General features: G+C 56.0%; 7 protein-coding genes across 7 annotated transcripts; 4 read left to right on the top strand and 3 right to left on the bottom strand.

Annotated features, from left to right (window-relative positions):
* The first annotated feature begins 207 nt into the window (after window positions 1-207).
* On the top strand, window positions 208-2,251 carry CONPUDRAFT_167159 (uncharacterized protein). Its single transcript, XM_007772857.1, has 2 exons — window positions 208-246; window positions 306-2,251. Exon 2 carries the CDS (start codon window positions 321-323, stop codon window positions 2,163-2,165), a length of 1,845 nt encoding a protein of 614 aa, XP_007771047.1. The 5' UTR covers window positions 208-246; window positions 306-320; the 3' UTR covers window positions 2,166-2,251.
* A 458-nt stretch (window positions 2,252-2,709) lies between these two features.
* Window positions 2,710-3,682, top strand: CONPUDRAFT_167158 (uncharacterized protein; the record flags this gene model as incomplete). The annotated part of the gene is made up of 3 exons (XM_007772856.1): window positions 2,710-2,739; window positions 2,795-3,121; window positions 3,192-3,682. 3 exons carry the CDS (start codon window positions 2,710-2,712, stop codon window positions 3,603-3,605), a joined length of 771 nt encoding a protein of 256 aa, XP_007771046.1. The 3' UTR covers window positions 3,606-3,682.
* Window positions 3,683-6,274: 2,592 nt separating this feature from the next.
* Window positions 6,275-7,444, top strand: CONPUDRAFT_156080 (uncharacterized protein; the record flags this gene model as incomplete). Its single annotated transcript, XM_007772855.1, has 1 exon — window positions 6,275-7,444. One exon carries the CDS (start codon window positions 6,275-6,277, stop codon window positions 7,442-7,444), a length of 1,170 nt encoding a protein of 389 aa, XP_007771045.1.
* Window positions 7,445-8,171: 727 nt separating this feature from the next.
* CONPUDRAFT_91647 (uncharacterized protein) lies at window positions 8,172-9,882 on the top strand (the record flags this gene model as incomplete). The annotated part of the gene is made up of 6 exons (XM_007772854.1): window positions 8,172-8,228; window positions 8,315-8,794; window positions 8,862-9,404; window positions 9,481-9,531; window positions 9,623-9,701; window positions 9,761-9,882. The coding sequence occupies 6 exons, from the start codon at window positions 8,172-8,174 to the stop codon at window positions 9,880-9,882; spliced, it is 1,332 nt and encodes a 443-aa protein (XP_007771044.1).
* A 2,466-nt stretch (window positions 9,883-12,348) lies between these two features.
* CONPUDRAFT_107775 (uncharacterized protein) lies at window positions 12,349-16,602 on the bottom strand. The gene is made up of 6 exons (XM_007772853.1): window positions 16,458-16,602; window positions 16,329-16,389; window positions 16,168-16,274; window positions 15,737-16,107; window positions 15,546-15,682; window positions 12,349-15,495 (listed from the first exon to the last, which is right to left on the bottom strand). Exons 1-6 carry the CDS (start codon window positions 16,588-16,590, stop codon window positions 13,521-13,523), a joined length of 2,784 nt encoding a protein of 927 aa, XP_007771043.1. The 5' UTR covers window positions 16,591-16,602; the 3' UTR covers window positions 12,349-13,520.
* Window positions 16,603-17,162: 560 nt separating this feature from the next.
* CONPUDRAFT_145439 (uncharacterized protein) lies at window positions 17,163-20,712 on the bottom strand (the record flags this gene model as incomplete). The annotated part of the gene is made up of 4 exons (XM_007772852.1): window positions 17,163-19,910; window positions 19,967-20,068; window positions 20,126-20,531; window positions 20,704-20,712. The coding sequence occupies 4 exons, from the start codon at window positions 20,710-20,712 to the stop codon at window positions 17,332-17,334; spliced, it is 3,096 nt and encodes a 1,031-aa protein (XP_007771042.1). The 3' UTR covers window positions 17,163-17,331.
* Window positions 20,713-21,096: 384 nt separating this feature from the next.
* On the bottom strand, window positions 21,097-21,396 carry CONPUDRAFT_156075 (cytochrome-c oxidase subunit VIIa; the record flags this gene model as incomplete). Its single annotated transcript, XM_007772851.1, has 3 exons — window positions 21,097-21,161; window positions 21,220-21,242; window positions 21,299-21,396. The coding sequence occupies 3 exons, from the start codon at window positions 21,394-21,396 to the stop codon at window positions 21,097-21,099; spliced, it is 186 nt and encodes a 61-aa protein (XP_007771041.1).
* Between the last annotated feature and the right edge of the window lie 141 nt (window positions 21,397-21,537).

The following is a 21,537-nucleotide window of genomic DNA, read 5'->3' as shown; positions in this document are numbered from 1 at the left end:
ACTCAGTTAGTGCCGAGCGCTACTACAATATTTATCAGTATCACAATAATGGTCTCTTCACTGTCTCGAATTCATAGCGTTTGTGGGAACAAAGTCTGCGCCGCACTAGTCTTCCTTAAGTGCAGACTATGTACCTCTTATTCAAAGCAACCTTGCGGTTGCTTTAGACAACCAGCCGGAGCGCTCTCGATTTCTGCAGGCAAACTCTTCACCTTGAACACGCCAAGCACATAGATTTAAAGCGAGGCACGTAGTATACAATTTTTTCAATGTACTGCAATGAAGACTCATTGTAATCGCATCAGCGCAATCCCAACGCCATGGCTGGTATTCCGACGCCTTCTAGCCCTGTCAATGCTTGGAGCTCAACATCGGCGGTTGAAGACGCCCGTAGCGAACTTGACGAAGAAATGGATGCTTTGCGCCGTAAAGAATGTCAACTGAAGACTCGCCGAAACGCGCTCTCAAGAATATGTGTTGTCCCACCCGAAATCCTATCTCTGGTGTTTCTCTACTACGTGGACTCTGCTTCCGATCATCACATCCCCTTTCATACGCATAAATTTTGGATCCGAGCCATTAGTCATATCTGTCGGCATTGGCGTGAGGTGGCGCTGTCATCTCCAGCTCTCTGGACCAGATTTGCAGATTATCACTGTCTGCCATTTACCGAGGAGATGCTTAAGAGGTCAGGGAGCTCTCCTTTGGACGTGACCTTGATGATCGATACGGATGGCCATACTGCAACCAGTGGTCATGCGCTTGCAGCACCACGACGCGTACTGGAGGACATCCACCGTATTCGCGAGCTCGATTTGAGCATCTCCATCTCCACAGCCAAGTGTACCTTTGAGCGACTCGCTGCTCCTACGCTATTACTCACGTCATTGATTGTCACCAACATTAAAGGGAGGTACCCACCCTACACGCCCGTGCAGATCCCCAAATCTGCGATACCCAACAATTTCTTAGGATTCACCCCCGTTCTGCGCAAACTGAAATTTTACAGATGTGACATTCCTTGGGACCTCCCTTTACTGAAAGGACTGACGGAGTTAGGCATCGCTCACGTTTCCACCGATGCCCGCCCTACCTATCAGCAACTTCTGTATGTCCTCAGACAGATGCCTGCCCTGAAGAGGCTCTCTCTCGTAGAGGTCTTGCCAACATCAGGGACCAGTGCTGAAGAAAGCACTGTCCGTCTTCCAGAACTTGAGCAGCTCTTTGTGGGCTGTTCACCTACGCAATGCGCACAGCTTTTGCGTTGTCTTCTTTTCCCGGGGTCGACCAGAGTCAAACTTGTCTGCAAGGGGACTGGCCGCGCTGAGGACTATACGTCAATGGTCTCGATGTTGAGAGAAAGGTGTTTCCCTCCCCTCGACCTAAATGCTACGAAACCCCGTGAATGTCTTGCAATCTGGAAGGCTTACACAAACGGTCACAATATGAAGATCGGCCTCCGTCGGTTTAACGGCAAGTTGACCGATCCAGACACACTGAAGGGCTGGCGCCTCCTCATTGATTTGAGGTCGTTTCAATCTGAAGTGTCTGTGACCGCTTTCCTCGTTTCACTCTTCGCAGAGGCATCCATACCAAGTATTTGCGCCGTTCAAGTTTTTGATTTGCCGCAGTTACCTGTTGATCTGTGGCACAACTTGTTGAGCTGTGCATCAAAGACCAGGACACTAGCAGTTGGCTGCACGTATCCTCATGCAATAAGGAATCTCGTTTCAGTCTTGGGTCCTACGGTGTCCCAATCGCCTTCGCCTGGCACATCCGAACGTCAGGACGTCAAACTCCCTCATCTAGACAAACTTATACTGTGGGGTGTCGAATTTGAAGATGACTACCAGGAACCCACCGGTCAGCATCCCAGTGTTGATCTAAGCGAGCTCTATGATTTCCTCATCGCCCGGGTCAACGCCGATGCGGGTCTGGGAAAGTTAGACATTCGAGAGTGCTTTGGCTTCTACGAAGGTGACGACTTGTTCCTCCAGGAAGTGGTCCCTCATGTCATCTGGGACGGGCAAGAACAAGACCCTTATGAGCAGGATTCCTCCGAGTCAGGGGTCACGGTGGGCCTTTCAGATGATAATTACGGCCATGATTCTTATCGTCGCTATAGCCGCTCGTACGGGGGCTATTACGACGAGGATGAGGACTGATTTCACAATTCTACTTCGCCTGCCGTGCTTTCACGTCAAGTTGCTTTTATGTTAGTTATCTATGTGGTCGTCATACTATCCTTTCGCTATTGTGCCTTGCCTAGATTTATGGCACAAATTTGACGTCCTCACCACAGTCAATGGCCCGAAGAGCTGCGCACAACGCCTTCAAGTGGGCGCGCCGACTCCGAACGCGAGCGCAAGCACGAGCTTAGGAGAGTGGAAATGACTCGGATTTACACCAACTTTCAGGTGTTTGCATCTTGAATGAGCTTAGCTACTGGGTTGTATACTTTAAACTCGATATTGCTCACCGCAAGCTTCTCCAGAAGAGGGATAACGATCTCGGTAGATGAAGCGTTCGCTCTGCGCCAAGGCTCGGACTTGACTTTTAGCGCATGTGCGCGGAGGCTAAAACAGCCGAGGGTCTAATTTAATCGCGTCGCGTCGCGTGATGGGCGCGGCGCGTCTTGAGCTCGAACCGTGACGCGTCAGTGGCGTGTGCGTCGTCTGGAGACCCTCTTCCAATTGTCACTCTAACAACATGCCCCGTGCCGTGAGCCAGAAATCCAAGGTTTGTCTACTCTACCTTCAACCGAAACCTTGGGAACTCAGCACTCTTCTATCAGTCTCCACGCCAGTCAGCATCGTCAGGCTCGGCAAAGACGAAGAACGAAGCCATGAAAAAAGCTGACGCGTCTCACTCTGAATCAGCCTCCGCTAATTCTTCCAACTCTTCAAAACCGCTCGTCCCTCAAAACCGCTGGGAGCAGTACTGGTACGACAGGCTCGGCCCCGAGAAGGCGGCTGACTTCATATGTCCTGAAGAGGACCTTCTTGACCTCTTTGGCAACACCATGGGACTCGAGGGAGAAGAACTCGAAGAAGCTATTCGCGAATATCATGCAAACCAGGATGCCAAGCTAGATCAAGAAGGCGGTCCCAAATGTCGAGGCGTGCGTCACGCCTTCTTCATTTATCGATCGTGTGTACAAGGGTACTTACGGGCGTCTGGGCTTTGCACAGATCAAACCTCCACCAGACTCAACAGAGAACGTCCAGATTGTCGACATCCCTGATTCAGACCATATAGCCATCCGATTCTTCAGCGCAGACCTTGAGAACGACGCTCAGTTTGGCTTCGACTTTTTCAACACCGCGAAGAAAGAAGCCGTCAACTCACCTGGCGGCTGGGTCGTCAACGTTATTCCCGAGCTAGGGAGTCTGACGCTGCTGTGTGCAGGCCCGCTCAAGAGCTGGGAAGCTGCTTGGGGATACAGTGGAGACGATATTCCGCCAGGCGAAGAGCGCTTTAGCATCATTGAAGGTGCGATGTGTCAGCTGGATCGTCCGGGGAAGGAGCCTTTCTTATTCGAGGTGCCCAAACGACCTAGGAGAGTGCCCCCTGGAGTGAAGTTCGCAACTGCTAGGCCTCTGTAGGATGTCCGAGGACGGCATCCTACCAGTGACTTGCCCACTATTCGCCTATCTGAAACTTGGCCTTTCTGGTTCTGTACACTGTAACGCCCTTCGATTCGAGACAGACTACCAATGGTCTCCGTGTATGTTATTATTTCGCGAAATCACTTGTCATCATTATTCAAATTGAGGGTTTTAACAAGGCAAGTATTCTTAATACACCGCAGGCTGTGGTGGTCCAGGATGTAAGTTACGAGCGGTGAAGGTACTTGGAAGGTACTGCAGAGCTGCATACCGGTTATTGAGCAGACGCCATCGCCATCAACGCAACAGAGATAGTCAGGGCCACGTGCGCTCGAGAACGCAATTCATGGATTTTGAGTTCGCGCGTGGTTCGCGTCTCGAAGTCGCATACATTTGCGCTTCGCGTCGGGCCAGGGTGGCGTACGCGACTGCGATGGTCCCCATCCTGTAATTTGCCGTTGTACACACGTGCGCTCGGTAGGGAGCTCCAACACGTACGATCGGTCGGTCCCGAGGAAGACAAACAGCACGCGTGTTGTCAGCGAAACGGTGTTTCCATGGCCGTGTCTTTGACATTTGAGCTGTGAGCAGCACTCGGATTCGGGCTATGTACTTACATATCACGTTTAATTCAGGAGTCAGATATATAAATATTTCAGGGACATGCTTATCTTCCAGCCGGAGGTTTAAAGTTTGGAAATCTGTGAGAAAAAGATGTCATGTTCTCGTCAGAACATGACCGTGAATTTTCAAACGACATTGATGACATGAGAGGAGATATGTATTTTTTCTACCTTGAACTTTTCTGATTCCAGGGCGCTACGAGATTTTACATCCCAACGTCACTGCTCTGGACAGCTGTCAAAAACGCTTGAGCTTGAGAACCACACCTTGGCGTCAGGTGAAGAGGCTCGGGCGCAGGTACGCCCACAACGTTGGAAGTTCCCAGGCATTGTTCGAACGCCCGACGCCGGTTATGTCAGGATAGAGTGGATTTAAGGTTGATTAGATCGCGGTTCGGACGGAGGCGGCCTATAAGAGGCTATAACGTCGGTCTTGGAAGCGGGAGGGCTACTCGGGGTCCTCTAGTTGAGATCTTGGGCAGCGACAGCGAAGATGCATTTGGAGATCCGGGTAGATGGGATGCGGTACTGATACACTGGCATAACTCCCCGTAGAGTAAAAATATCAGAGAGACGTGCGCCCAGCAACTGCGTCGGCCGACCTCTCTAGCTGATGATCTAGATAAACATGGATGTCGGGAAGATAAGGCTGTGGGGCGGAAGGACGCGGGTCGTAGTGTTGCGCAGGTGCAGTATGGAGGAGCACAAGGTGCTGACCTCGAGGCTCCTCGAAGAGTAGACAGTCTGGTATATTGAGACCGAGCCGGCGCAGGCCTGGACCGTGATTACTACCCCAGACGTGGTGATACGCAGAAACCTCCACGATGCGATCAAGGCCGTTAGCTCGCAGGGAGAAAGGCTGTGGTCGGAAGGACGCGGATCTTTGATATGGCGTGGCGTTCCCCAGAACACAAGGCTTCGAGCTTATCCGCGGAGCCGGAGCCGGGGTGCCCAAGTTTCAATAGAGAGCGAAGATCGTGGAACGGCTACCCCGGATACGTGCAAGGCGAAGAGAACTTGATCTTGAGGTAGTTTCATCCTAGATCAGCTAACTCTGGATGCGTACATATTCCTGGACGATTGAGCTGAATCAGTGAACTGAGCTACCTGTCATTGTCCGACACCGAGTGGGTTCTCGAAGACAGGGAGATCCTTGAAGATCCGCTATAGCAGAGTAAACTTAGTGTGCTAGTTCATGATGTGCTTTGGTCATGTCGGCATGAAACGAAACCCGCTCGAAACAAGCTGTCGTTGAGGTCCATCAAATCCAAAGGAAACGAAGGGGAAGACTTGGGCGCTTCAACGTCATGGAATTGATAAAATCCAATGAGTCAGATAGTGGCATCGTCGGTCCGGAGAAATTCTGGGTCAAGAACAGCTTGTGAAAGTTGTGAGTCAAAACACCGATTGGCACCGATCGTGAAAGCGAGTCTAAGCAACGATTAGATGAGAAGAGGTGGCCGTGTAAATCAGATTAGGGCGAGTTCATGCGTCGGCGAGCATCGTGTCCTACACGTGCCTAGCACCTGGAGTGGAACGTGTTGTGCATTTCTTGATTATCGTCGGAGCGGGGGGCGTCGGGAGAGGTCGTCGTCCGATGGCAGAAGCACAGCGGGTTCCTACTTTTGAGCAGAAGAAAGGGAGGATCAAGATAAGATGGAGCGGTCGAGGGGAAGCGAGTAGCAATAACCGGCCGAGGGGTCGCCCCGAGGTGACAATGGGACGGAAGAACAATTTGGGATGAAAGGATGGCAGGGAGAAAGGGCCTGAGAGCGAAAAGCGGTGCGATTTCATGCCGCTAAGACTGAATGCGGAGTATAGGACCGTACAATTGGCATGCACTCGGCGCATGTTTACGTCCTCGTGTGGGACATATATAAGTACATTGCCGTCCCCGTCGTCCCCGGCCAGAACAATTCCACAAGCAAGACCAGCGTCTTAAGACACACACCCTTCACAGACACGACCAGCCCAGCCTCATTGACGCTGAAGAACACGAGAACAGGAAAAGAAGTCTAGTACAGGGAACAGGAACAATACAACATGCTTCGCATACCCAGTGGCAGTTGGAGCAACAAGGACAAGGACAGCAAGCGGTCAGAGAGCCCAGAGATGCCTTTGACGCCTCCGCCGTCGGGGCACAAGCGGGAGCGGACGACGAGCACAATAAGCACGACGAGCTCGGTCGAGGGGTCGCCGGGTCGGTCAAAGGGGCTGAGCCGACGATCATCCGAGTCTGTGAAGAAGATAGTCAAGGGAATCAAGCGCAAGATTTCCTTTCACAAACATAAGCACCACTCGCTAAACCCGGACTGCTCTTACTTCCGCGACCAACACTCGCGCGATCCCTCTACCTCCACCACAGACGAACTCCTCCTCACCCCTCCCCCCTTCGACTCGGAGCACGCCGACGCCGTCGCACGCAAGCTCAAGGCACGTCAGCGCTCCATCTCCATCGTCGACCACTCGGACGACGACGACGAGTACCCGTCTCGCCGCGATCAGGCAACATCCATCGACCTCGATCCAAAGATTCTCCTCCCCTCCTCCCCAGTCATGACACCAGTCGCTGTGGCACCGTCATCATCGTCATCGGGAGCTGCCTCTCCGCAGCCCCCACCGACGGTTGACATCTCTCTCCCCGTGTCCCCTGCCCCCACGGAGCAGCCAACACCGACGACGGCTGCCGACGTCAACAAGCCTGTGCCCGTTCCGCCGGTCGTCTCGCCCGCACCAGCACAGTCGCCGTTGGTCAACTTGGCCGCGCTCACCGCGCCGTCGATGTTTCTTCCCATCCCAAACGTACGCACTTCCGTTTCGAACCTCCTCACCTGGTGGCTCGCTCCCGCATCCTCGTCGTATTCCTCTACTTCTACTGCCTTGTCTTCCTTTCGGACTTTTCCCTCTTTTTTTCGTATCCATGCGCACCCACACCCAGCAAGGGGAACAGCAGACCAGCGCCGTCGCTCCGTCTCGGACCAGTTCTCCGCCTGTCTGTTCCCCGAGGTGCCTGTGTCGCGGCAGCTTATCGATGGTGGGAGCGACGTATCGTCCACCAATTCGTCGTCCTATGACGACCTGGATGGTGTCGATGATCTCGCTCGCGATGATCCTCGTCGCGACGCTACGCCAGCGCCCGCACCTCATTCTTCCTTTCTTACGCCGTCTTCATTCTTGAGCGCACTCTTTGCGCCTCTACGCGCGCGCTCGTAAATTTTAGCGTTGGCGATGTCAATGCCGCTTTTATTAACTTCTTCTTTTTACTTTCTCCCGGCGACACCAAAAACCTGTATCACCCTATCTTTATTCGTGCACATTGTTTTTATCCTTCCATTATTTCTTCTCGTCACTCCTTTCATCTCCGTTCCATTTTTTACAACGATCCTCGCTCTCGTCCACGCTTTCTGTGTTATTAGCTCCCAGACTCAACACCCACCTCTGCCGCCCCCTTGATGGGACTCGCGCTTGTATTATGACCACCCCCGCTCACGTGTATCGCAATGCCATCTTGACGTTTTCCTAATGCTGACGTTCCTAATGCCGCCTACTTCGTCTTGTTACTACAAACCACCCCCCAAAATATAGAGCCGTCGTGCTGATTTACTTTTCTTTTGCTTGGTTTTGGACGAAACAGACTGATCCGCTCTCGGGTCTTCTCGTGAAGCATATTCCGCCGGCGCAGAGACCCGCGCGCGATGTCTCTGGGGAGTGGAGAGGGTCGGATTTTCATACGCTCGTCGTGAGTGCTAGTGCCTTGAGTGCATTTGTGAGATTAAGTGCTAAGTTCACTTTGCGTCTATCCTATATGGTTATACGATGCAAAAAAATTGTGCTGCGACTTTTGTTTTGTCCCGTTCATCAAATCATCGAATCACTGTTGTGCCCGACAATGCGTGCAATAATCACGTAGATGACGAACAGCTGGCGCTCGCTCGCCAATATGGCTCGCGACAGGCTCGTCACGTCTCCACCAGACGACTCGCAGCGGATCTTCGACGTGCGTATCGAAACCCTCCTCGTGCTCCCACCCTTGCACTAATAATTCCTTCTTCTAATTGCCAATGTTGTTTCTTATATGCGTAGCTATGGTACCTCCGCCTGTCCTCGCTCGCTCGCATGCGCCTGTTTAACCACGCTGCCGCTGAATGCTCGTCACTCCTCGGCGCGCTACCCCCGGCCAGCGTGCTCCCTCCAAACGCGCTCCCGTTCGAGCTGCGCGTCCTTGCGGCGCGCATACTCGGCCGCGGGCTCGAGGATGCGCCTTCGGCTTCGGCTTCACCCGCTCCTGGAGATCCGCAGAGCGTACCCGGAGGGCTGAAAGATAATGCGGCCGGTACTTCCGAAGGGGGTGGCGGGCCCTGGGGGCAGGTGGACGCGCTGTGTGCGCTGTTGAAGATGTGCCAGCGGCGCGCTGCGCCTCCGCGTCTCCGTAAGGCGAATGCGAGTGCGAGTGAGGCGGAGGACGTAGAGGCGCTGCAGGTGGCGGAACGGGAGCGCGATATGTGGCGGGAGCGCGGGGCGCGGGTGTGTATGATTCTCGCGAGTGTGCTGGTGGATATGAAGGTTCGTATGGGTCTTTTGAAAGTGTGTCTGAGGGCGAGATTATTGATAGTTTGTGATGATCTCGCAGGAATATACAACAGCCACTCGCATGCTAGCCTCGCTCCTCCCGGGCCAGCCTCCGTCGAACTCATCTCAGAGCTCGACTTCGCCCACCGCGACTGCGGCATTACATAGTGCGATAGCGCGTGTACATCTCGCGTCTGGCAACGTTGTTGCCGCCGAGAAACATTTCGCGCTCGCGTACCCTTCTTCCTCAGTGGAGGCCGAGCCCGAGATAGCAGCCACAGGAGCTCAAAACGAAGAGCCGAAAGAAGAGAGCCCCGAAGGCAAAGATGACGGAGACAACACAGCCCTCAAAGTCGAGCACCCGCGCTCCGCGTCTGCGTCCCCGAACCCGTTCGTGAACCCCGACTTGGCACCGTCCAGGCCTGAGTCGGCGAGACCCACTCCTCCGCCTAAATCGCCTCAGCCTTCGGTGGCAAGTGCAGGAGACGAAGCCGCGCCGGACCATCCGACGCCGGATGTTAATGCAGCTATATATGCGAGCGCGATGGGCGACTGGGTCAAGGCGGAGGGGCTGTGGAGGAGGATGCCGAAGACGGATGTGTTGGTGAGTTCTTTTCTTGTGATGAAGGGTGTTTTTATGGTCGGATAATAATTGTGATGTGTCGTCTTGCGGTCTTTAGGCTACGAACAATCTGGCGGTAGCGTTGCTCGCTCAAGGTCGGATCACAGAGGTGTGTTAATTTCCCTCCCGTTGCGGATCTCCTTCTGCCTAGAGGGCCAAGTCATCGCATGATGCTGACGATCGCGACTCGATTTTACCAGGCAATCCAGACGCTCGAGTCCGCTCTTCGATCAGCGCCATCGAGTGCTGTCGTCGCCGAACCGTTCTTGTTCAACCTCGGTGAGTCCTAATTGTCTATTGATCGCCATGACTCTGGGCTCTTATCTTCGTATTTTCAGCTACGTTGTACGAGCTGCATGCTCACACGGCGCTCGACAAGAAACGTGCGCTACTCGTCGAGACGGCCAAGTGGGCGGGAGACGGGCTCAAGGCGGGATGCCTAAAGCTTTCGAATGCGTAGGTCTGGTTCGAATGAGAGCTGTACAATCATCGCGCTCGGCGAGATAGTTTTTGGGGAGACGAGAGTTCTCAATCGAGGAAAGTGGATGAAAGATTGAAGAACCAATAAAGGGATTCGCGTTGGTGGAAAGTAATTGGAAAGTGTTGAGTTGCCCATGCTTGGGCTTTTGTAGCATAGTCTTTCTGTCTTGTAATAGTGCACAGCTGTATACATGTCCACAATTTTCCTGTCCGCATGTCCGAAACATTGGATTCATATCATATCTGTCACAAATACAAAGATGTGTTTGCGGCTCGCGTGTAACATAGATCTCACGGCTCTTGTCAAACGCGACCATCATCGATATCCACCTCTGTTTCCTTCATTGCAACCATTCAACTTATTGGCAAATTTGAGCATCGGTCTCCTGGTCACCTACTCTGGAAAATCAGACTGTCGTCTAGTTGGATTATAGAAACCCTTTTTCTTTCCACATATGTCTAACAGAACTTCATTGCATCTAAACCTATCAGGCGAAGGCATGACGCCGCCCCCCATTTGCTCCTTACCACCAGAGTTGTTGTTGACCATATTCTCCCTCTGCACGCTTGAGAACTCTCGACTGCCTATCCATCTCACCCATGTTTCCAGATATTGGCGTGACATCGCGTTCTCCTACCCTCACTTTTGGACATACCTCTCAGCCAGGGACGCACGTTCTTCTGAATGGTTCAACGAGCTCCTCAAAAAGTCCGATGGCGCCCCCCTACATATCAACGTGCACTTACAGGATGTGAAGAATGATTTAATGGGTGACCTGCCGCCTGAGGCTAAGCTCCTTCGCCTAGGATCTCGGGCCCAGGTACTGGAGTTGCACCTCGGAAAAGATGATGAGTCCTTGGTCTTCGCGCATATTCCCTCTCCGCCGCCACTGTTGGAGCGTCTTTCAATCAGCTCAAGCAGTAACGATGAGTTCCCAGATATTGTTCATCGGCTAATTGCGGATCGTGCTCCGTTGCGGTGCTTGGAGTTGTCTCGGGTCAAGATACACGTCCAGACGATGATGACGCTGTCAACCCTCGACACACTCAGCATTCGAACCTTAGATAATAGGCCCCCCATGAAGGACTTTCTGACTATTCTTGGGAACAATTCAGGTCTTAGATCACTCAGCCTTACATTCTCGCTGCCAGAGATCTCCTTCCCAGAACAACATCTCAGCCTTGCTTCGTTGCAAGATCGCATTGTTAACCTTGACAATTTGACCGAGCTTTTTCTGACTGACAAAGCAGATGAATGCGCCAACCTTCTCTCTCATATCACACTCCCAGCACACACAAACATTTTTTTGAGCTGCATAGCTTTTGATTCCAACTTTTCAAGACTCATGAGTGTACTTGAAACAAAATTCCCCGGTAACAGACTGACGGGCGCGCGGGCTCTCTCTCTGTGGAGCGATCCCTACGGGGCAGGCATTGGCGCGAATTGTGATGACCACTTTTACCTCGCACTCGACTGGGGCTGGCAAGACTCACCTTCGCTGAGGGCTAACCTTACATCTGACCTTATTCCATTCTTCCCTTTGCGACACATCCACACGCTCGGTATGGCCAGATACGAGCACATTCCACAGGCGCTGTGGGTCAAGATGCTGTCCGGAACAGCCCAGCTTCAGACTCTCAGGCTTTACAACTCTGAATTACAGCACCTCCCTGGTGCTCTTAATTCGTGCCGGCTGCAGAGCCATTTGCTGGAGGAGGTAATGCTGGCCCCTTCACTCCGGGTTTTGTGTTTAGAGAATGTGCCCTTTCCCGCCGATAGTGCTAAGGACATGGGTCGTCAAACCAGCGCCACGGAGCTCCTGGGACTTCTGCGCGATGCACTCCTCGCACGACGTGAAGCTGGCGTCGGTTTACACAAGCTATACGTGAGGGGCTGCACCCCTTTGTCGGGTGACGACTTCAAGGTGTTCTCGGAATTCATTCCAGAGGTGGAAGTGGTGGTGAAACGTGACTTTATCGTATGATGCTGAGTTCTCGGTCCTCAAACGATTCAGTCAATACATAAGGATGATACGTGTTTGACGACGACTCCTTACTTCAACATACAAATCTTAAAACACACAACGCCTTCCACGTTTCCACCCTCCTTCAACCCCTGTTTGAACTCCACTTTCTAACATTGATATCTAACGAATAGGGTTCATTCTCCTGTGACGCATCTTTATGACCCCCTGAACCGAAACCCCCCCCCACGTTTCATGGTCGCAGAGGAGACGAAGAACATATTACTACAGCTTGAAGTCAGGAGCCAACTCCTACCTCCCTGAGCTCCTGACGCGAAACTACGAAAGCCATAAAAGGCGGCCATAATTTGGGGAGAACGCCATCATACCCACTCATCGTCTACCGATACCTCACTCACCACAACCAACCATATCCAACCTCGAAATAACCATGTCTTCCTTAGCCCTCGACGCCGCCCTCGAGCATCAGCTCCTCTCCGCCGACGTCCAAGCCTTCGTGCAAAACATGAACACCGTCGGTACCCCTGCCGAACGCCTTCGAAAGGCCCGTCAGTCCGCCGGCCCCAAACCAGCCACAGCGACAGGTCGCTACTCCCCTACCTCTGGCACCACGCCCACGGACGCGTGTCTCGACGAGGCATCCTTTCTATCGCAGTTCCTCTCCGCCGACGTCCACGCCTTCACGCAGAGCATGGCCGCTATCGGGACACCCGAGGAACGCGTGCGACAGGCGCGCCAGTCTGCTCAAATATTCAACCGTCAGCACGAGCACGATTTCGAGTCGCTGTTCTAGCCACACGATGATAGAAACCTTTGACGTCCTCGCTACAGTTTTGGTTTGATATTGTATTCAGCAGCGCTTAGTTATACTGGGGCAGAGCCCTAAATACAAGCTACATACGGCAAAAACAATATTATTTCCTCCTCTTGACGTTGCGGGATGAAAACATGAAGTGATCGTCGGTTGTTTCCACCAATAACTGTCGACCCGTTAAAACTTCCTTCCATCCCAATGCGTGTTGTACAGTGGCAAAATAATGCTAAGGATATCGGCTGGTATTAACAATGGCTAAAACAATGATTCCCATAGTACGCAATACTCTCCTGCATCAAACCAGTAATAATAGTGGCGAAGACAATTGTAGCCAGAATGGGACCAGTTGAAAGCGGAGCGCTCGGTAATCTAGCTGTATGGGATGAATGGATGTAAGGCATAATGTAACCAGGATGCTTAGAACGAGAAATGCTAACTAAGTGTATGTATGTACGTTGGATTGTGGATGGTGGATGGTCGAGTACTAACTGCAGAAAGCGCGGGGTAACATGCATAACCAAATAAAAGCCGAATGGCAGAATCGATCGAAAACAATCAACACACGATGGGGTAAAAGGGAGAAAGAAAGGAAAATAATGGAAGGATGAATTAGGCTAATGATGATTATAACCTCCTTCCGTTGCATGACCTCTCCGGATATCTGAATAACCCAACCAAAACTGCCTACTAGTCCATCCTCGAACGAGCCACCACGACGCCTCTCTGCAACTACGCTCGCTCGGCGCCCTGGTATAAAGCCTCCTCGGCCGTCCACAACTGAAATTTGAAACCCCACACCAGCGAAAAAGAAACGCATCCTCACACCCCCGCCTGCCGACTAACCACATACACCCCCAAATCCTGCCACCCCCCACCCACACGCACCATCACGCGGCGACTCGGCTCCCGCCCCGCACGCACCATCGTCGTCAGCCTACACGTCACGACCTTGCGCGCGAGCGCATTCGAGAACGCGTACTGCGCCCTAATCTCCTCGCCCGCCCCCGATCCTACCCCAGCGCCAGAGGAACCAGCACGGGCGAGCGCAGCAGCAGTCCGCGCGTCCATCGGCTCGCTCACGCGCTCCACGAGCAGCCCGTGCCCGATCCCGTTCACGACAGCCGCAACCTCCGCATCGAGCGGGTCCCGCGCGTTCCCGGGCACATACACGTGCAGCGGCTCGCCCCCGCTTCCGGGCGGCAGCTGCTGGCCAAACGAGGACGGTGTGAGCGCGCCGGAGCGCGACGGCGGGCGCGAGCCCGATGCGGACGTGGACGTGGAGTTGGATGCGGAGCGGAACGAGCTCGGTGGCCCCGCAGCGAGACTCGGGCGCGGGCTCGGGCGCGGGCTCGGGCTCGGACTCACAGCACCAAACATCGACGCGCGCTCCGCCCGCGCACGCAACGTCGTCTCGGGCGTCTGCGCGCCCGACCTCAGACCCGCGAGCCCGCGCACGGCCGACGGCGTCTCGGGCCTATACTGATACTGGCTCTGGTACGGCGAATGGCCCTGGCCCTGGTACTGCGACATGGCGGACCCAGGACGGCTCGCGGCCGAGACCTGCACGCTCGGGAGCGGGATCATCGACCGGCTCGGCGGGCGCGGCGGGGGCACGCGTGTGCCGCTGGGCGTGTGCGAGCGCCGCGGAATGCCGCTGCCGCCACCACCGTACACCGAGCCCGTAGGCGAGAACGCGCGCGACTCAAGGTCGTCAAACGCGTCGGTGCCTGTTGGGGATCTGGGATGCGTGGATGACACGGCGCGCCCGTGTGATGAGGGAGCGGGGATGTGCGAGGGTGCGTTTGGCCGTGGCCGAGGGGCGGCGTTGGAGGAGGCCTGGCCGTATGGCGTCTGGGACCGGGAGGAGGGGGGACGGGTATAAAGGGAAGATAGGGAAGATAGGGACGGGGGAGGGGGGACGGATGGGTGTGATGAGGTCGAGGTCGAGGTGATAGGTGACCACGGTCTTGACGACGCGTTCGAACAGCGAGACACGCTACGATGGCCCATGCGCGACGGTGTGCTAGGCACAAGTGCAACGTTCTCTGGTGTAAGAACCGAACGAGCTGACGGTCGTTTAGATGGCGTCGCCCGGATCGTCGCGATGCGCTCACGCTCGATATCCGGGTGCTCGACCTTCGTCGAGCTGTTCCACGGCTGCTTGAGGGTTCTCTGCTTGACAGTACTGTTCATCTCAATCCCTCTATCCGACGTTCGTCGACCGTTAGGCGATGTCTCTGGTGTGAGACTGTGCGAGGACTTGTGACCCTTCTCAGGCGTAGTTGGCGCCAACCCTCCACCACCGTTTGCTGGGCTCCTCGAGAAAAGAGACGTCTTCTGGCGCCGTAGCATCCTCGAGCCCTCAGGTGGTGACGGGTCCATGGACGACTCGCGGGACATCGACGCAGAGCTAGCAGGCGTGGAGGGCGTACCACTCTTGCCGCCCGTAAAGCGCTTCGCAAACTTGCGGAGCGGGGACATGGAGCGGGAGAGCGTGCTCGCACGGCTCGAGGCACGACTCATCTTGCCCGGGACGCTCGCAGGCGTGGCGAGGTGGCGGCCATTCCCATGGGACGCAGTGCCGCTCGAGTTTTCGCTCGGGTCGTCTTCATGGGCAAGATAACGGCGAACAGACTCCATCTTCTGGTCGACGCGGGTGAGCTTGTCCTTGAGGGCATTCCACCGCGACATGCATTCGCTGTGCTTCCGAAGCGTCTCGCCGTTCTTGGTAACGCGGTTCTGTACACCGTTCTCCATGATCTGGAGCACCTTTGAGGTAGCGGGAACATAGTGCCTGCATAAACATTAGGCCAACGTTGATAAGCGATGATAAAGGGGTTTCACCTCTTCTTGGCTTCAAACGACGATATAAGCGAGTTGCATTGCTCAAGGTTGACCTTGGAATACTCCGAGATGGATGTGTGTGTGGATATTGACCGTGTCTCCTCTTTCTGCAGCTTATGCACCTGCCAAATGAAATCCTGCATAATGATAAACAGCTGCACAAACGACCAGCACCAAAGAGATTCACGCACCTGGCAGCGCGTCACCGCCTTCTCAAGACTGGTCATCATCCCATCCGCCTGCTCAAGCACCGTACGAAACACAACGAGCCACTTGTCCTCCTTGAGCTCCTCCCTGAGCACATCCGTCTCGTCCTGAGCCGCCTCCCACTGGTGCACGAGCGCCCCGTGCTTGCGAAGCAGCTCCGCAACCTCCTGTGCGCGCGCCTCGTCCGCCGTCGCGGCAGCATCGGGCGCAGACAGCGGGGCGACGGCGTCGTTGACGGTGGCTATGCCCTGGCTGATCGACTCGAGCTTCTCGTCGAGGCGCGAGAGCGCCTGGTCGATCACGCCGGTCTGGGCGTCTCCGCCTGCCGCGACACGATGTCGGAGTTCCTGGATCTCTGGTGATAGATATCCGTGTTAGTGCCGTGGGTTCCGCCGGTGCAAGAGAGCGGGCGCACCGTAGATGTTGCCGCCAATCTCGTCTATGCTGCATGAGATCTCTGTGAGGCGGGTGGAGAGGGCGAGGATCTGGATGTCGTCGTTGGTGCCGCCGCTGGTGCTGGGCCTACGATATCATTAGATTTCGTCTTGTTCATATGACAAGACATGTGGCAATTACACTATGCTATCCCGCTTGCCATTCTGGGCGGGCGACGGACGTGGAACGATAGTGGCATCCCCTGAGCTGTGCGATGAGCACCTAGGCATAGGGAAAGCCCCCAAGGACTGGTAGAGAGGGCTGACGTACCTTCATCAGCGGCGGCGAGTGATGAGCGGGACGATGAGGCAGAGCTGGGAAAGGACACGTTCCTGAGGTCGTCGTCGTCTGGATCATCGTCGAGGGGCATCGGGGAGTGATACTGAGACAGCGGGGTGCTCATGAGGCTCTCATCTTGCGGGGGGGAGAGCGTTATGCTGGCCATCGTTGTGGTGGTTTGAGATGGGGGGAGAGGTGAAGCCGAGGATGAAGCGCAGATGTGACGCAGCGGGTGACGGGACTAGTTGTGGAATAAGAGCGGGAGGAGATATCTGGGTTATGGATTCGAACGTGCTACATTTTATTTTGGAACATTAAATGTGTCAGTCGATGCGGAATGAAATGCCTGAATCAGCGACGCACCTTCTCTCCTCCGCGCCGCTCTTGCCAACCCGCAGTCCTCGGCAACGGAGAGGAGACCGACGGAAAACACACTTTGTATGCACTTGACGGATTGAGACGAGGAAAGACCAGCGTGGATGGCGAGGGGATGACGGTGAGACACGAAAGGCACTCCAACCCGGAGAATTCGAATTTGTATGCTTCCGCTTGTAAATTGCAGTGCTCTAGACTGCTCGACAACTTCGACCACTTCAAATCAACACCGAGTCACTGACCCCGATCATCGTTGCCAGCGACTGCACTTGTTCATCACTAAAACATAATGACCTCACAAGACGAGTTCATTTAGTGGTCATGTACAAGTCCAATTTGCACTAGAACAACATCTATACAACAATTAAAGCGGCTTCTAATCCGCCTTGTTCTGATGCACCTCTCGTAGTATTCCGAAAGCAACAAAAGCAGAGAAAAACAAAAAAACAAAAATGAGCACCTCTCCTAGTACAACCCGTATTATATCGCTCTACGCATCCACGACCATCCCGTCCACCGCAGTGACCGGAGACCGAGTCTGAATCTGAGCCTGAGTGAGAGCATGAGCCCTCGGGCTCAGCATCTGCCCATCCCCAACCGGCCCATACGGCACCATCCCACCAACCGCACTCTCCCGCCCCGGCGACCCATCCCCACCCACACCCCCGCCCACCCGCACCGGCGAGCTCATCTGCATCTCCCCCGCCATCCCGCGCTCCTGCTCCTCCCGCTCCTCCAGCCTGCCCACCCAATGCGCCTCCAGCTGCTCCCTTGCCTCCGCCTCCGCCTCCCTTGCCTGCGCAATCCTGTTCGCCTTGAACCGCGTCGGATCCATCGCCACATTGTACCCCGGCGCGTGCCCCTCCAGACTCAGCAGACTCTTGTTCTCCGCGTATATCCCCATCGCCTCGCGCTCGTCCGAATCTGGCGCTGCCACCACCCCATTGGCACCGGCGGCGACCTCGACCTCGCGCGCGTTGGCGCGGTACAAGGACTTCTCCACCTCCTTGCTGATCAGCGGATGGTGCAGGATTCGTGGGTAGTACCGCCCGCTGAGCAGGTTGAGCGACACCGTCGCCTCGTGCCCCGGCGGCAGAATCGCGCGGAACTTGAACCCCAGCGGCGCAGGCGGGAGCGGCAAGGGCGTCGACAGCACGGGGTGCGAGAGGTGGTCGTTCGCTTCCGCCCGTTTGCGCTTCCTCGTCGTCGTCATCGCCGTCGTCTCGCCGTTCGGTGCAGCCGACGCTGGCACCGTAGGGCCCGCATCAGCACCACTAGGACCCGCCTCCCCATCCCCAACCACCACCGCCCCCTCACCCACCGGCTCCTCCCAATCCTCATCCACAAGCTCATACAGCATCCCACACGCCCTACACTCCCTCTGCGTCTCCTGCGCAACCCTAACCACCTCCTCCCCCCTCTCCTCATCCCACACCACCTCCTCCCTCGCCGCATCCACAATAAACAGCCCCTCAAGCCGCATAAACACGCCCCGCGCCATCGCCCCCATCCCCACATCGTCCGGCCGCTCGTACCCGTCCGCCGCGTTCGCGCGCACAGCGCTCGCAGAAGGCCCCGCAGGCGCGTACACGCTCGCGTTCCCCTCGGGCGCGATCTGCGCGCGCGCGAGCTTCAGCCGTACCAGCTCGTCCGTCCAGATCCGCTCCGCGCCCCACCAGAGACCCTGGTACCGCGTCTGCGTCACGGTCTGCACGAGCGGCGGCGGGGCGGGGGACGCTGCTGTGTCTGGAGCGGCGGATGAGGAAGAAGGCATTAGGTTCGCGTTGTGGTTGTACGCCGCCATCATCGCCGCGTGCAGCTCCATGTGGCCGCCGTCCGGGCCTGAGCCAGCAGCGGCCGACGCCAGGGGAGGAGCAGCACCGGGGCCAGGAGCAGGAACGGGTGCAGATGTAGGCGGAACAACACTCGGCGGGGTGATAGTGAACTTGTACTCCCACTCGTCCGTCGGCGTCCAAAAGGTCGCGATGCCCGCCGCGATCTGCAGCGCTAGCGCATACGGCCCCGCCGCCTGCTCGAAGCGCTCCTGCGGGTCCATTCTCTCAACCGCTTCCGGCGGCGGATATACCTCGAAACTGGACCCGCTGCGCGACGCGAACGTGCTCGGGCGGAGGAGGTGCGGGGGGAGGCTGTCTATCGCGGCGAAGAGCTCGTGCGGGACGGTGTACGCGCTGTACGGGATGAGCAGGGACGGGGTGCCGTAGTAGCACTGTTGCGTGGCGAGGAGGCGCATCTTGTACTGGAACCCTTGGGACACTTTCCACGGCACCTCTTCACCGTCCTCTATCTTCGTCGTCCCTGGCTCTTTTGGCGCCTCTGCACCGTTTTTTTCGCCTCCTTCTTCTCTGGAAGTCCCGTTCGCGTTCGCCGCCCCGTCTTCCATCTTCGCATCCACCCTGACAGGCGTCGCCTTGATCTTGACCTCCTCCACAATACCCGGCCAGAACATGATCGCGTCCGCCTCGCCGTTCGGCCCCAGAATCACAGGGTCCAGCGCGCACCACAGCACCTCGCCCTCGCGGAACCACCGCCGGCCAGGCGCGAGCGGGTCGTACTGATCGTCCTCCGCCTCGCCCTCGCCTTCGCCCTGCCCCTCGGCAGACCCGTCGGCACTCCCGCGCAGAACATGAGCATACAACGCGCGCAGATCGTTACTGCGCTCGCGCGACATCGTCTGCGTCGGGCCCGGCGGCGCGAGCTTCACAGGGCGCGCCGCACGGCGCACAGACGCGTACGGCTTCACGAGCCTGCGCACCTCGCGCGCCGCGCCGCCACCGCCGCCACCGCCCCTGCTCGGACCCGCACTGGCGCTGGCGCCCCCGCGCGCGGCGCGCATGCGATGGGGCGCGGAGGCGGAGGGCCCGCGGGAGTCGGTGGCGGGGGAGCCGCGCTTGGGGAGGAGGCCGAGCTGCTCTGTGATTTCGCGCTGGGGGCGCTTGTTGCAGTATTTGCAGGCGCAGTTGGCGCGGTTGAGGGTGGGGTCTTGGAAGAGCCAGACTGCGTGGGGGATGAATTCGGGGACGGAGCGGAAGCGTTTTACGTTTTGGGAGCCTGTGTGTATGCGTGTGCGTGTTAGCGTAGGTTGGGCGTGGAGGGGGTGAGCGTACCGATGAGATAGGGATCGTGTCTGGGGGCTGAGGCGGGCCCCTTGTTGTGGTCGTAGAAGTTGTAGCCTGCAGGCCAATTGCGCAGAATGTAGGCTGGACCATCTGAAGAACGAAATCGAGTTAGCTGCTTGGTGTGATTTCGAGAAAAGCAAGACTAACCAGGCATGCCGAGTCTGGTGGCTATCGCCACGGCAATGTCTCTCCGCCACTTGACGCTAGAGCTCTCTGTGGGGTCGACGGGGCGCATGAAGTTGACATGCCCCTCGGAGTCGATGAGCCTAGCGGTGTTTGTGGGGAGGAGCTGGTCGTCGCCATCTGAGCGGGGAAAGTCGATGTAGTGTGGGTTGGGAGGAAGGGTGTGCTGGCCTCCGAGTGCGCGGTGGGACATGCTCGCTCTCGACAACTCGCATACTCGAAACCGCGTCCGCTGCATTTCCAGCGTCCCCTGGCCGTCGTCCTCGCACACCCAAACACGCCAAAACACGCTCCATATATCAGCCCGTTCTTTCTCGTCCGCTTTTTTCTTACTTTCATTTCTCTTCTGATTTTTCGTGATTACAGAATTCTAAGACGTTTCCGCGACAAGCCAATACCTCATTGCAAGTGACGACAGCAAAGTTCGAGTTCAATACCTGCCGTAATTATCGACGCCTCCCACCGGGTCTACCCACCGCATTGGCGTTAAATTAGCGGCGAAAGCGAGACGATTCGTCTAGCAGTCCTAGCAGAATATCTACCTCTCTCATGTTGGGTTGGGTACTTTGTTTGGGCCGTACATCACTAGTTTGCTTTTATACCTTGTGTTGTAGATAGCGACAGGATATATGCGGTTTCACTTTGCAAATTTTATATTTCCTCAGAGGGCGCACAAGGTTCCGATGAAGGTGATGCATTTAGGGCATCGCGAAAGGGCACAGGGCTAGCTGTTCAAAAGCTATGGTGTCTAATCTTGGGCGCGAATCGGTCAATAAAGAACGCGGAAATGGTGTATTTCTGCGGTGCTAAGCTAGCGGTGGATGCGCAGGTTCTACAATGGAGAGGAGTGTGTTTGTCCCAGTCTATACTGCTGTTGTTTGGTGTGCACGCGGTTCATGGCCGTTCCGCGCTGTCCCGATTGGACCGCCCATCCTTTACTCGTCCCTGCCAGCTGCCCGAGCCTTCTCGAGCTTGAGGTAGTACTCCTCGTGGCGCTGGACTGTGTCGCGTAGTCAGTACGAGATGAAAGTGCTGGCTGCTGTGCTGAGTGTACTAACCACCCTTGAGATGGACGCCGTACCTGGAAGCGGACATAAGTACAGTGTCAAAATGTAGAAAGAACGCGAGTTCACGTACCAGAACGCGTAGCCAGAGGTGATTCCGAGGCCCAGGGCGACGGAGATGTCGAGCCAGAGTCTCTTCCTGAGCTTGCCTGTGATGGGTGCGATGGGCATGGTTGAGTTGTTGTGGAGGGTGTGTTGTGAGTCGGAAGGACAGGAAAGGCGAGAGTCGGCTGTTGCGGGTGACCAAACAGAGGCACAACAATACGTCGAGGGCCGACCCCAGAGGAGCAGTGCTAGTGTCCGACCTTGCGC

Source organism: Coniophora puteana (genome assembly GCF_000271625.1).
Source record: "Coniophora puteana RWD-64-598 SS2 unplaced genomic scaffold CONPUscaffold_9, whole genome shotgun sequence".
In the NCBI taxonomy this organism is placed as follows: Eukaryota; Fungi; Basidiomycota; class Agaricomycetes; order Boletales; family Coniophoraceae; genus Coniophora; species Coniophora puteana.
This window is presented reverse-complemented; position numbering and strand designations above follow the sequence as displayed.